At 38.1% G+C, this 14,233-nt stretch overlaps 1 protein-coding gene across 5 annotated transcripts in view; it reads right to left on the bottom strand.

Annotated features, from left to right (window-relative positions):
* The window catches only part of LOC309718598 (uncharacterized protein), a 311,824-nt gene that overhangs the window by 292,390 nt on the left and 5,201 nt on the right, over window positions 1-14,233 (bottom strand). For 3 of the 5 annotated variants that reach the window (XM_082554024.1, XM_082554021.1, XM_082554020.1), the window contains exon 2: window positions 14,005-14,188. In XM_082554024.1, coding sequence (XP_082410150.1) covers window positions 14,005-14,185 — 181 coding nt within the window. In that variant the 5' untranslated portion in view covers window positions 14,186-14,188. Of the gene's footprint in view, window positions 1-13,562; window positions 13,634-14,004; window positions 14,189-14,233 lie in introns of those variants that run through there. The other 2 variants (XM_082554022.1, XM_082554023.1) reach the window with 2 other exon arrangements.

Raw genomic sequence — 14,233 nt, 5'->3', positions numbered from 1 at the left:
ATGGCATGCCTTCTTTTCTGCCACCTACACAAGATTGGTCAGAATTTATTACTTTTTAAATGTTTTTTATTTCATATGGTCACCCTGCAAAGCAATCTGAATTCCTGCAACTAATTTTCTGACAAAAATGTAATCAGAACAGCTTTGTTGAGTCTATTAAATGCAGCACATTTAAACATTAATTCTACATTACTGGGCTACAGAATGTTCATTCTTTTATATTTATATAACAGCTGGTAAAAGTGTTTGTGCGTAACTATCTGGTTTTATAAAATGTTGATATGATTTTCTTCTATTTCATGTAAAATTGTTCCAGTACAAGCAATAAATGAATACCAACAGGATTTTTTTTAAGTAGAGGTGTGGTATTTCCTACTACAAATACTCTAAAGGGCAGTGCTGGACGCTTCTGTTAGCTCCTTCATAACAAAATGTGTAATGTGTACTATAGTTTTCTTCATTTAAGTCTTGTAATATAAGATCATAGGTATAGAAAAAGTGCATCCTGCACAAGTGTCAAGATCGAACCATTCCATGTTCAGACATTTTTGATGATTTCCAATCATAAACAATTTCTAGCCAATCCATTTCATGCATGCATAACATGTGCACAATGGTGCAGCCAAACAGTTATAAACACACACACACACACGCTAAAGTGTCATTAGCGTGGAAGCACTTCACTGTGAGCAAAGATACAAACTTTGTCAAAGTAAACCGCAGGGAGAACACCCAACTACAAGCCTAATCGGAAACCATGGACATTGTAAAGAAGCTAACAAAGGCAAAGTGGCTAAAGCTATCCAAACATCAGAGCTAGGCACAAGCCAGCAGCCTTGGAAATGTATGTGCAATGATTCAAAGGAGTTAGGGGGAAATTTATAGAAAGATAAAAAAAAAACCCTTAAAGGCCAACGTCCCGTTGTTTGGTGAAGTTATAACCGCACTGGAAAGGGATCTACGTATCGGAAGTTTGCATTGTTATATAAAACTCTTGCATTTGTTTCTGCTTAGTAAGGTAAAACATGGCACATAAGGGTGGGTGCATCTCCTTCCAGTAGTAGAGCAGTTTCAGTTATTTAAGGCAAAGACGAAAGGTAAGTTGTTCCCTTATTCACAAGAGGTCGCAGCCTCAGATAGCTACACTTGTTTGGGGGAAATTGTGAACTTTAATAACTTTTATTATGAGTTTTGCTTGTAAATACTATCAGTTATAGAAAGAAAATCAGAACTAGCATAAATCTGTTTCAGCAGTTCGCAATTGGAAAAAAAAATCACAAATCAGGATCTACAAAATTGCTAAATTGCTTCTTTCAAGATATATATGAGTATTGTAATTTGGTTTTACAATATTGAAATATTTTTTACGCTAAACACGCTATATTCTACTTCATGTACATGCTTGCATTCACACAGTATGCTCACACACGTGTATCTCCTGTCCAGATGCAGAATTGATTTATGGGAATGTTGGGGTGTTGAATTGATCAGTTAACATCAAATTCCCCATGAACTACGAAATAACAAATCAGTTCCTGACCTTAAGCCCCAACATCTTTAGCTTCTCCTGCACACCTGGGTGACAGCCCATTAAGTACTGTTTTGACACATACTGTCTCTGTTTTTAACGCTATCAGGGCGAATTGGCAGCACAGTGAAACATTAGTGGTAGTAATGCACTAGGCTGTGAAATACATCATCCGCAGTGACAGTTATGGTGACTGTCAGAGTGTAGAGGGATTTAACTAGCCTTTTGTCTACATAAAATAAACATTGCATGGGGGGTTAAATGCACCCACATATGACTGCTTGGTGATAAATCAAGGATTTCCTAAGTACGCTATGCAGTAATAAACTTTTTTTTTAAAGAATAGTGAAATCAAAGTATAGATTTAATTTGTGTAATTTTTTGAGGCAGGTAATAGCTAAAGACTATGAAACTGTCTCATATAACACATAGTTTATTGCTACATTCTTGACAAACACACTCAAAGCAGCCTTGCATTTACAAAACTCTTAAAGGTAATTTTCTTATGACAGAAAACATAGTAATTGTTTTAGAGCACACATAAGGCTTCAATGCCAGCATGGAAAACAAAGTCTGTGGTTGGTTATATGACTGTCCCAACTTGGGCATTATTGGGATATAATAAATAAACACGATGTCATCTCATTCTTTCACAATCCTCCGCTTAAAGACTGAGGACAAGAAAGATATATAAGTAATCGGGGAGTTAGATGGTAGATATATTTTAAGCCTGGGAAACGGCCAGCTCTTTGTTTTATGGGGCTAGTTGCAATGTTGATGAATATTTGCCGGTTCAGAATCATAGCTTAATGTCAGCCCACAATTTGTTGCAATTAGCAGGATGATTTATTGGAATGGCAAGACCGAGTGCATGGTAACAATTAACACAGCTTTCTCTAGGCTTTTTATTAATGGCATGTTGCACCAGAAGAAGGTTTCAACCAAAGCTAGTACATCTGCAGGCTTCTCAGTGTGTGGCACCGTTCAACAGCAGCCCAGTTCCACTGAAGCCAAAAAGACTCTAATCCCTTTATTTTCTTTGTTTCTGGGTGCAGTCAGATTTGTTTATCTACAAATTGCCTTTGTTCTAAGACTTTTGAATACAAAATATGTTTTAACCTGGGATTTTTTTAAATATTTTATGTATTTTGACCATTTATTTTAGTGTACACTTTAATTTCTCAAATGAAATCAAAGAAGTGTGTGTGTAAGCCTGTATGTGTGTGCGTGTGTGCACGCACATTTGGCTTTTTAGTGTGTACTTTTTCAAAACTATGCAATGAGACAAAAAAGAACCAAACAGCTGTTCTGTCTGGCAATAACAGGGTTCAAGTGGAGCGATGTGCCCCTAAACGGCTAATAAACGGCACAAAATGAGCCTGCAATTAAATTTATACACTTGATTGCACTGCTGTCATGTCCACTACAGGCTTATCGAACACCTGGGATCTATTTCCTAATAGAACCTTGGGGAGAGTGGGAAAGAGAGAAAGAGGGAGGGGGGGGAGAGAAATTAACAAAGCAATCTTTTTTTCCCCTAGTATTTTTGCCCGCTTTCACAGGCATTTGTGGAGGATCCTCTTCACAGACGCCCAGGATTTGAGGTTTTTAAAGCAGAAAAGCAAAAAAAAGCTGTTTTGTTTAGGTTTTTTTTTTTTTTTTTTTGAACAATGGTAGCTCATTGTAGCAAATGAGTTCTTAATACATTCAAATTGCTGTATTGATTCGAAGCCATTAGTGAGCAGTTTTATGACACACCATAATGAGAGGTGTGTGCTTAGGGATTCGATCAAGGTGAGTTTTAAAAAAAACGAACTGTAAAAAATCGACTGGATCCTGTGACCCTAAATGATACAGCTTTGTGAATTTGTATATATACTTTTTAACTATTGTACAAAGAAAAAAAAGCACTGAGTTGCACAAATGAATGCATGTTATTTGTGGCCCATTTTACCAAGTGGCATGCGTCAATATATGATAATAAATAATGTTACTAATCTAATGAAATGACAGATTCTCTCCTAACTGACTCCATAAGCGCTGACACTGCACTGCGATACCTCTCAGCCCAGCATCAACACTTCATTTCATCATGAAAAAAAGGTGTCAGCACAGCAAATTAGAATCGTTAATAAACCTTTATTTGATGGTGTTTGATAAAACTGTGACGTTACTGTGAAAACGCTCATCTTTTTCTCATGTCTAGTTACACGTAGCATTCTCACTTTCATTTGTATCTCACTTTGAATAACAAGACCAAGCATTTTCTGTCCATTCCTTCTCAAATATGTATACTGATGTGTACGGGGGGGTCTTTTCATTTTACTCACAAAACTCTAAAATGTACTTTTAACAGGTGATGTTTAAGCTATAATATCATCTGTAAAATTGTAAAAAACATGCTAATAACCTACATGATTTTGTTTGCTCTCTCTCTCTCATGTATGTATACATATGTATCACGTTCAGCTTGTCCGCAACGTTTGTATTGCGTTGAGGTTAAAGCTAGAAGTCATATACTCAGTCTGTGCTCTGTTTCCTCAACAAAGAGCAAGAGTTCCTTCTCCCTAAATTTTCTTCAATTTACTAATTACACCGGGCAATTTCAATGAGCTGGAGAGAGAAGTTTTGGGCAGTCTTGGCCCACAATCTGTCTCTGACCACTGCTAAATCACAAAGTATGTGGCAATAGGCCAACAATAATTTTGCTAACCCTTTTTTAATTGTGGGAGGGTCATTCACAATGCCCCACAGAGAGCATTAGGCACTGAACTACAACTGAGAAGGGCAGGTTTCCCACCAGCGAGAGGCACCTTGCACGCGGGCTAAGAAGTCACAAAATGAAGGGAAAAACAGAGAAATGAGTACGATTTAGTGCAAAGTTAAAGACACGTTATACTGCAGTCTTGGACTGGCTACATTCTTTTTAGAAAATTCTAAAATGTGCATTTCGTGGTTTATCTTGCACCCAATATAAAATGGTAACTTTTGACTGGAGTGGGAAATTACATTTTGGTTCTTATTTTGGTTCTCTCCGTCAGTCAGCTCCTTATTTGATTATGATTTCTAATTTTGTGACCATGTCAAGCAATTATTTGGCAATTTATGTCTCGTTCTCTGTTTACCTGGTTCACTGAATGGCTAATGGTACCTTGACTTTGGAGCCTTTAAGAAGTAGCCATTAAACAATCAGTTCATTATGCTTCAAAGTTGACAAAGCCAATTTTCCAGGAATGCCAATATTTTTGAAGAGGATTCATCACCAAGAATGTGCAAATGAAGATATATTCATTCTCCTCTCTTTGTTACTCCTGCTTAAATTACCCTTTTTTGACAGCTGACTAACAATCATCATTATAGCTTAAGCAGTCACCTGCGAGAATGGCCATAAATCTTGTTAAAAGAACCAAAACTGTCTTTCACACTTTTTTTCTATACAAGAAGCAACCTGTCTGTGAGCACACACCATCTGTACATAGTTAAAGCTGTATGCACACAGATGGCAGCTAAACACTCTCAAAGTTGCTCCGTCCGCACGTCTAACCTTACAAAGCAAACTAATTAACAGTAAAATGCAGAGAAACGGAAGGAGCAGTTTGAAAGAGTTGCAATGACTCTAATGAGGAGAGAGAGAGAAAAGTCATCTATATAGCAATGCTAAAGCGATGGGGGAACTTTTACTGGGGTTTTAGCTTTACTGCCCTCTTTAAGATCCGTTTTAAATAAGGGCTGCTCATCGCCAAGCCCCTAAACCCAGCGCACAAGCCTTTAACAACATGGTATGGGCATCTGAGAGGAGGGAGATGAGGGCTGGAGAAGAAGAAGGAGAAACCTTGAGTGCCAAATGGAGACATTTTCACACAATCACTACAGCCCTGAACTTTTCTAGACATTATCCAGAGGAGCTCTATGTGAGAACGTGAATGTCCAATTGAGTCGACTTCAAAGTTAAACAAGTTTTACCCCGTTAGCTTCTTACAGCCTTTGTAATGTCCGATTGAGGCCACGTGAGAGTAGAGTAAGTAATCGTCTGGAGAATTCAAAGTGAACGCACAGGTGTCACGTGTCCTGTTTTTTCACATGCTTTTTATAGGCACCACTGCTCACTTAAAGCAAATGGAGTAGTTTAGTTGTGAGAGCACATCTGTGCAAAAGTTCTAGTGTTTTACAAATGAGAAAAGATGCTCACATGTAAAGCAGAAAGCCTCAAATAGTTAATTCAGGGTTTCATTGATCAATCTGAATGATAAAAGTGCATCTTTAGGTTTAAAAGTCTTCATATTTTATCCAATGGCCACAGTGTTTGAAGAACTGCTGACCAGCTTTGTGTAACTCAGTTGCACATTACTTTTAAAGCTTTCAAGTTGTTTCCCTTGCCAATGATAAGAAAAGGAGTGAAGTACTTGCATATTGTCCCGGTTGTTGTCTTTGACTCAAAACTGTGTACCCCCACTTTCTGAGGGCTACCAAACTGATGAAATGTATTTTGTGAAAACGAGGACAACTCCTTGGAAAGTTAATTAGTAGGAAACAAGCAGAGGAAAAAGCAGGAAACGAGAAATGACCCAGCTGCCAAAAGTAATAACGTTTTCATTATTTATTTCATTATTCATTTATGGATGTGTTCAGACAGAATTAATAATAGAAATCCCTGAGAGAAAATGTTTGCGCTGGAACCCTATTACGAGCAGGCCAAGTCCAGTGGCACAGTTAGTTAACATGCACAAATGTACTGCCCCTGACAAATAACATATCAAGTGGATCCCTGGATTATTTTGTGTTCCCAAACCACTTTCTTTCAATTCTCTCTTTCATTTAATTGTTCCAGTCAAGGTTAAGGTTGCATTCAAACAGTTACTCTCTGCTACCTTCATGGAAAAATAATAGAATTTAAGAAAAACTAAAGCAATAAAGCAATCATCTGCTGCCAAATGCTGTGAGAACTGCATCGCAATAATCACCGTGGCATCCATTTAAATGTCTGTTGCTCTGTTTTCATACATAAGTAAGATGTCCATTTCTCCCTGAGAAAACCAGTAATGAAGCACAGAATCAATTAGAAGTCCCTTTGGAGAGTCAAATTTGTGCTGTTCCATTACACATTTCTGTTTTTTAGTCCAAATATTACATTGCACGATATTCCCTGATCTGGCCTGTGTTTGCTTTTCTCACTGTTTACTGCAACACTTCCAGGCCAACTCACATTTGATTTCCTCCACCGAGAATCCAAGCACACTCCCAATACACACTATGGAGAAAATGAGCCCGGAAAAGAGTAGTGGCAAATCATTCAAGGCTGTCCAAAGATCTCTATTACAAAAGCAGATTTTATTCTCACTTCCAACACAGACATCTCTGTTAAAAAGCGTGTCAAAGGCAACTGGGATGGCTGGTTTTTCTCTTGGCATATTATTTTTTTTACTTATCAAATGTGTTTCCCTTACCATCGTCCCAACCACAACCCACCCACCCAATTCCTGGCTTTACTATATTAAGTAAAATTGAGAACGCATGGTGGGGGACTGAGTGCCTCACTGGGTCTACAGTATGCATCTATCTCCAGACGATGAGGCGGTGATGTGTTGGCGTGGGAGTGTGTTCGACGGGAAACGACAAGTTAATTAAAAAAAATTAAATATAAGAAAAAAAAACACTGACCATGTGTCAGTTGGATATTTTTACATTATCCATATATGAGGCATTTCTCTTTTTTTTGCTCTCCTATTCTGTGCTCACAGCACAAGGGCCACAGCCATGTGTGAATAATCACACAAAGGGCCTCAGAGGTGCCCTAACCGCCTTACAAAAGAAGGCTAGGTGCAAGGGCAGATGGGGGAGGCATAGGTTGTAGGATTTGAGAGATGGAGGAGGGGTTGTAAACGTTAACACGTTGAGGATTTGGATATCCTCACAAGCTTGTCTCATTAGCTGCTAATTGGCAAGACTTTTCTCCATCTATTGTCTTTTGTTCTGCATTAACATTTGTTTTTTGAACGATGCAGACGAGCAAGAAAAAGACAGTCTAAGGCAGTGAGACAGTCCACTATACATTTCAAGTGCTCCGTGCTTCGCTAAGAGAGAGTTAAGCCCGTATTACAGCAATATAAACAGTTCTGTCCTATGATTAACCTTAAAAGCAACTGAGTGCAAAACTAAATGCTAAACCTTTTCAACTAAATTAGCACAGGAAATCACTGGAGAGAGAGAGTTAGAAAGATAGAGAGAAAGAACAGTAAGTGACACAGAGGATGAGAAGCAAGGACAGGGTTATTTTTTCCTGTTCTTCCATTTTCTGCTCATCCACCTTTGCCAACTGGGAAATCATAGAAAAACATCAAAACAGCTAAATGGCAAATTATTATCAAAGCTCCCCTCAGTGTTCGGTCCAGGCCAGACATATTGGAGTTGTCATGCAGGGGATGGCCAATACTTTCCTAGAATTACTCTCAGTATTGCACTCTTTGACAAACATTAAACAAGACAATAAAATACATAGGTAAAGGTGCATTTGCCTACAGGCACAGATGGGAAAGACAGAAAGATGGGAAGAAAGAGGAAATGAGAAAATAGGTCTCCAAATTAACAACACAGTTTCCGGACAGTCCAAGTGAATTATACATTTCCAGAAGAAAGCTATGCTTAAGGCACAAAAGACGGGTCATGTGTGTGGGGTTTTTTCCAGCCACTGTCTTTGTCATTTGTCCCAGTCTGTCTATATCTCTCTTGCTCACAATTTTTGTATCCCACTGAGTATACAGAAATAAAGTTGCCTTGAATGCTAATAATTATTGGATTTCAGGGCCAAGTAATTCAAAGAAAACTATGTCTGCTGTACTTAGTTTTAATGGATGTCACCAAACTAGACAGAGATTTGGTTTTTGTCTTGTTTTTTTGTGATGGCTCTAAGAACAGAGGCTTTATCAATCTTGCTTTTAAAGAAAATTGTTTATTACGCACTTTAAAATTTCAGTCTGTGTTCTTTATCACTGTCATATGCATGATGTCATCACATTACACTTTTTTTTTAAAAGTTAATCAATGTTGGAAAATGAAGAGACCATCTGAGAAATATAAAATTGCTTCAATGTTCATCAACAGTTTGCAGGAGGAAATACTCGGGTGGAGGGACTGTGCAAACGTAACGATGGTTACAATTATGGCGAGAACAAGAGTTCTGTTTTATGTTGAGAGATGTCAGAGAGGAAAAAAGGGTAAGGAAGCTGGGTCACAACTCTCATATGTTTTTTAACACCTGACACCAAGGTTCATAACTCATATGGAAAGAACCTGAAAAGAACACTAACAAAAGAAACAAAGAAAAAGAGGAACCTAAATACCTTGCCCAGTCTTGCATCTGACCATCCCAGGATACCGTAAAGACTTTCTGCCAAACTTCTGACACAAGCATCCAAACCAAACAACAAAAGATTTTAAAACATGTTACATTAAAATAGTCTTTAGTATTTGCTTAAAACTCCTCCAAAGTAACCATTTCTGACTTAAGTTATCCAGCTTCTAACAATTCAATGTAGTCACAAGTGCAAGGCCTCCAGCAGAATATTATAGGTCACAGTCGGCCAGCACATGAGTCTTTGGCTTCATCCAACGTGCAGCAGATCAAGGGCCTCGAACTAAAACAGTACTGACAGTGACCTCACTGAGACCCAGCAACTGCAACAGCCCTAACAAGGTATTAGCAGGCACCTCTGTATACCCTCCAACTCTCAGCCTGGGTCCAAAGAAATACAGCTGCGCAGAGTGTTCTTGAGGGCGGAGGGCAAACCTGAAAGCAAAGAGGTGCCCCTGGCTAAGCTCAGGGGTGGAGCTAGAGGGTCAGGAATTCAAAGCAACGTAGGGCCAAAGTTTACAAAGATTTTTTTTACTGGTATTTCCTTTCTCTAACACAGCATTTCAGCATTTGTTTAACAAAGAAATTTCAATTTTAAAAAGATACCAGTGCATGCTTTCCCCATATTTATTTAATAAATACAAATATGGAGTGTGTGCCAACACCCCCCCCCCCAAAAAAAAGAGCACTGCGAACTGCAATAAGGAGCCAATCTTGTTAATAAAATAAAAAATATAGTTAACCATAAACTTAAAGCTCACACAACTTAAACAACCAATAATCTTTACTGTAGTTTGTAATTTTACCACATTGTACATTGCAATCTGTTTGAATTCATTGGGTTTTTTTTAAGTGAGATGGCTATTTTTACGTATTAACATGTTTGCTAGATAGCTAACATTCAACTGTAGGATAAGAATTCAACCTGCAATTACAATTATGTTTTAAATAATCAGAGATGAGATGTTTATAAAAATGAAAAAGTCAATCAATTCACCATTAAAAGAAAGCATAGCAATCTGCAAAGAGACTATTCAATAACACGGATCAAAAGAGTACATAATTGTGCTAAATTCTTTCAGTAAACTGCCACTGTGACAAATGTTCTGTAGTTCGGTCCCCTGCAGCTGTGTTGACCCCAAGCTGTAGTCTTAAATTCTGTGTCAAATACAGGTAGTGTCACATAGCAAATATAGCAGCCACACATCAGATTTTAATAGAATAAGGAGTAATTTTATATAAAAACCATATGAGGAACTGAACTGACATCCTGTAGCCACGGGCAAATCCCTGGATGCTTGAACTCAGCAACAAAAACTACAGTATATATATACCTGTGTCCAGGTGGACAGACAGGATGCTCTTACACAAAGCAAAGTTTTATTCTTTTAAGTATATCTTACCAGCTACATCTTCAAAATTCTGCACTGAATAGCTTTTTCTCTAGTCCTGGTTGGAACGAACCAAGCACAATACGCACGATTTCTTTTGAACTGTACACCTTATTCTTCTTTTAAATATATGATCTCGATATTAACATATTTTGATAACGCTGTTCAGTGGCTCTTAAACATTGCCCAGTGCTATATACAGATATAGTGCTGGTGGTGGCGTTAGTCATTAACAGTAGCCATCTTTCTTTTTCACCTGAGTAACCTAAACCAATTTCAATGATATTAAGGATCATCAAGCTGTCACAGAACCTGATGAGGGTAAGTTGTATTTACAAAGAAATTGTATCTTGTTTGCACTTGTACAGTACAAACATCTAGCTTTAGCTTTGGCAAATACACTTTGCAAATATAATATGCTGAAAATGTTTGATGTAAAAGTTTGATGGGAGTTGGTTATCGTCTGGTTTTAGAAGGCATACCTTTGTGTTGCTACTCTTCTGATCATTCTTCTTTTAGCAGCAGCCTGTCTGCAAGACAAGTTAAGGGGCAGTGTGCCATTTATGTATTTTCAATATTCCTGCATAACTTTTGCAGAGTTGCAGAAAGCGTTTTTGTCCATTGTGACATATACAGCTTTATGAAGCTCAGTAGAGTAGAGATTTGTGACCTAGGACCCCTTAACTTACTGTAGAAGGGATCTATAATAACTGGAAGTCCAAATAAGCAAAAGGAAAGCATTTGCTGACTGAAGCAAGACAAAATAGTTTTCAAAATGTGTTAACTGGTTCTATTCTAGATTTTTATATTTGTTAATGAGTTATAGCATAATTTCTTATGTATGTAATTTTGAATATTGAAATGTATATAAACTATAGAAATATACACTTCCTACTCTAAAAGGTATGAGTTTAGTTTGTCCTCTAAGAAAGTGGTATAGCCGTGTGGTTTTGTGTGTGTATGCATGTGAAAGCGCGTATGGCGGTTGTCTCTGTGTGACTGTGGGCGTCTAGAGGAGAGAGAAGCCTCATCTGTTACCAACCCAGCCTGGCCGGCCCGCCGCATGAAGTAGAACGACAGGGTGTCACCGCCGACGACAGTGATGGATGCCCTAAATTCTGTAGGCAACTTGGGCAATTGGACGCATTAACAACAGGCACCTGCTTTCCCCCGTACAAATCTATTAAAAGATAACAGCAATGGCGGCTTCCACACTATTAGTAAATTATAGCTCTGTCTGAGTGTGAGGTAAGTAAGCCTCTTTTTCCCCACCTGCCCCCACCTACCTTCTTCTGCTATAGTTTCTAATTGGCAGTCTCACAGTGCCACCTAGTGGCAACAATTTATAATGTGAAGTAATGTTTGAAACGGAACAACAAAGTCAAAAGAGCAGACTAAGTTTGTCTAAGAATCTGATAATTTCACTGTCATGAAGATAAATTCCACTCTCATTGAGTTCAGTACACTGTAAATAGCCATTTACTGTTTACAAATACAAATTTGTATTTGTTTTAAATGTTATATACCTATGTGGTATGTGACTTTTGTTGCCATGATGCCAGGTCTCTCTTGGAAATGAGATTTTTAATCTCAATGAGATTTTTTACCTGGATAAATAAACGACTAATAAAAAATAAAAATAATTGGAAATGAATGAAAATAAAGATGTTTTTCACGCTGGCCAAATTTCTATCATTCCAAACTCTTTCATTAAAAATATTTTATTTTCACACTTGCAATCAGAACACAAATCACACGCCCCCAAACATGATGAACATATGGTACAAGTTTAACATGGCAACAGCCCTTAAGGTCAGTTTTGTTTATAGCTGTTCACTGACTGTCATAGTGACTGTAGTGCGACCTTAAATCAGTGAACAGTTCATCTTTGTGAGATAGAGTGTGCATGTGTACGCTCGAGAGTGTGTATGTGTGTCAGGTTACACAAGCAAAGTTGTTCTCCAGCTTTCTTCACGTCTTATGGATTTCTCTTGCAAACTAATTTTCCATAAACAAGCCTTTCTTTGGGCTGACTGGGCCAAATGGCCATTGATTTGGGACAATCTGGCCAATATAAAACCATTACGACCTACTCAAGACCTCCTCTATCAAAACATTAACACGACACCATTATGACAAATATCCGGTTATAGCCAGGTACGACGCATAAACGCGTGTCACATAAATTTGCTTTGGATAAATATTTCTGTGTCTGTGAGGAGGGTATGTGTTTGTGAGTTGGCCAAGAATAAAGGGAAGACATGACCAATAAATACTTTTACAGCAAGCAATTTGTCAGGATGTGTAAATGTCCCCAATTCCCAACAGCACTAGAGTAAAATTTACAGTCACTCTGGAAGTGACAATGCACAAAAAAGGACCACTTTTTACTCTCTCTCATCTCCCTCAGACCACTAAAACCTTCCCATAAATCTCCTCCGGTCCCTCCAGATGTCTCCTGTTGTCAGATATCATGCCTTGACAATGCCTTCCACCATCATTGTCTTGACAGAAATATGATATGTGAAACTGCAATGTCGCATCACTTAACATGATTTAGCCTAAGCTAGCCTGCACCATTTTAATCAATCAAAAATGTCACCTTTTTCCCTGTAATGACGGCAGAGGCAAAAGATCCCTGTGTTGGGGTGATCTATAAGACTTATCTAGGCTACTGATTTATGACCACTGCCAGCTAATGTACTAAAGGAGCCTACTCTCTTCCTGTCATCAGGTTTTCTATCAAATTGGCGAATAAGTAGGCCAGTATTCCCTCATGGGCAAGAAAGAAAAGACACTTCATATAGTATGTAAACTCTACAATTATGGCATTATACATGCTTGTAACCCATCCATACTGCACCATCAGGTAAAACTATTATTAGATGTCCTTAAAAACATGTCCTTCACATGCCAGACTCTGGATAATTGTTGCTACTATTTCAATGAGTTTGCTTGCTTATTCATGCTTTGACTAAACTGTGGCCTTTGTCTGTCATTGCTCATTGTTCTGTAAACATTCCAAAGTCTCAGTGGATACCTGAAGCTTTAAGACAAAGTAATCTGGCTTTTATACTTTTGAAACTTCTAAATACATGCCAGAGGAAAACAGTATATCAAAAATTCAAAGATGCGCTGCAGACTTAAACATGGTAAATATCAGTAACAGCAGCAAAAATTAATGAGCTGTCCAAGTTAACCAGTTGTCTGATTATGCGTTCTTTTTTTAAAGTAAAAAATGGTGTAAATGAGAGTATGCACCTTTTTCTTTTTTAAAGAACAGTAGCTGCAATACCTTTATATTCCTGCATGCATCATCTGCTGCACTGGGTCCTTGAGGTTCAGAGTGCCTTTTGGTTTGTTCTGCTAATTGCATTATTAACATATAACAAAATCAATTTTGGCATTTGTAAACTAATTAAGAATAATATGAGATAAGAATAGCAGCGCAAATAATTTTTTACCAAACACAAACAAACAATATGCACACACACAAAGATGGAGGAAGAAATAAAGTCCAGCTGGTGTTGCTAGAGATTGGTGCAAACATCAAACAAAAGAACCAAACAACATTGTAAATTTATTCTTCGAACACACCGACAAAAAAGGTAAACTATATTTAAGAAAAAATATTATTTTTATTATTTATCCTTTACCCATTGTTGCACTTGCACCACTCAATATCTAGCAAGGCTTCCTGGATTTTATTTATTATACAAGTGGACTGGGAACGCTACCTGTAACCACAACAGAGTGACTGGATCCACATGCAAGCAGCTTTACACTGCCCAGCCCAGATGTTGCAAACTCTTTCAGAAGTGCCTCCTCTGGAGGAATGACCTCTGGCCTGCCGTGCCCAGTTTGTCCAAGCTCCCCACTTCCCCAGCAAAGAAGATCCATGTCCACCTCACACTGCATGTCCTGGGAAACAGACCAACAAAACTTAAACAAGTCAGCTTGGTACTT

Source organism: Aulonocara stuartgranti, assembly GCF_965226115.1.
Source record: "Aulonocara stuartgranti genome assembly, chromosome: 12".
Classification (NCBI taxonomy): domain Eukaryota; kingdom Metazoa; phylum Chordata; class Actinopteri; order Cichliformes; family Cichlidae; genus Aulonocara; species Aulonocara stuartgranti.
The sequence above is the reverse complement of the archived record's forward strand: the minus strand, read 5'-3'. Positions and strand labels throughout refer to the sequence as shown.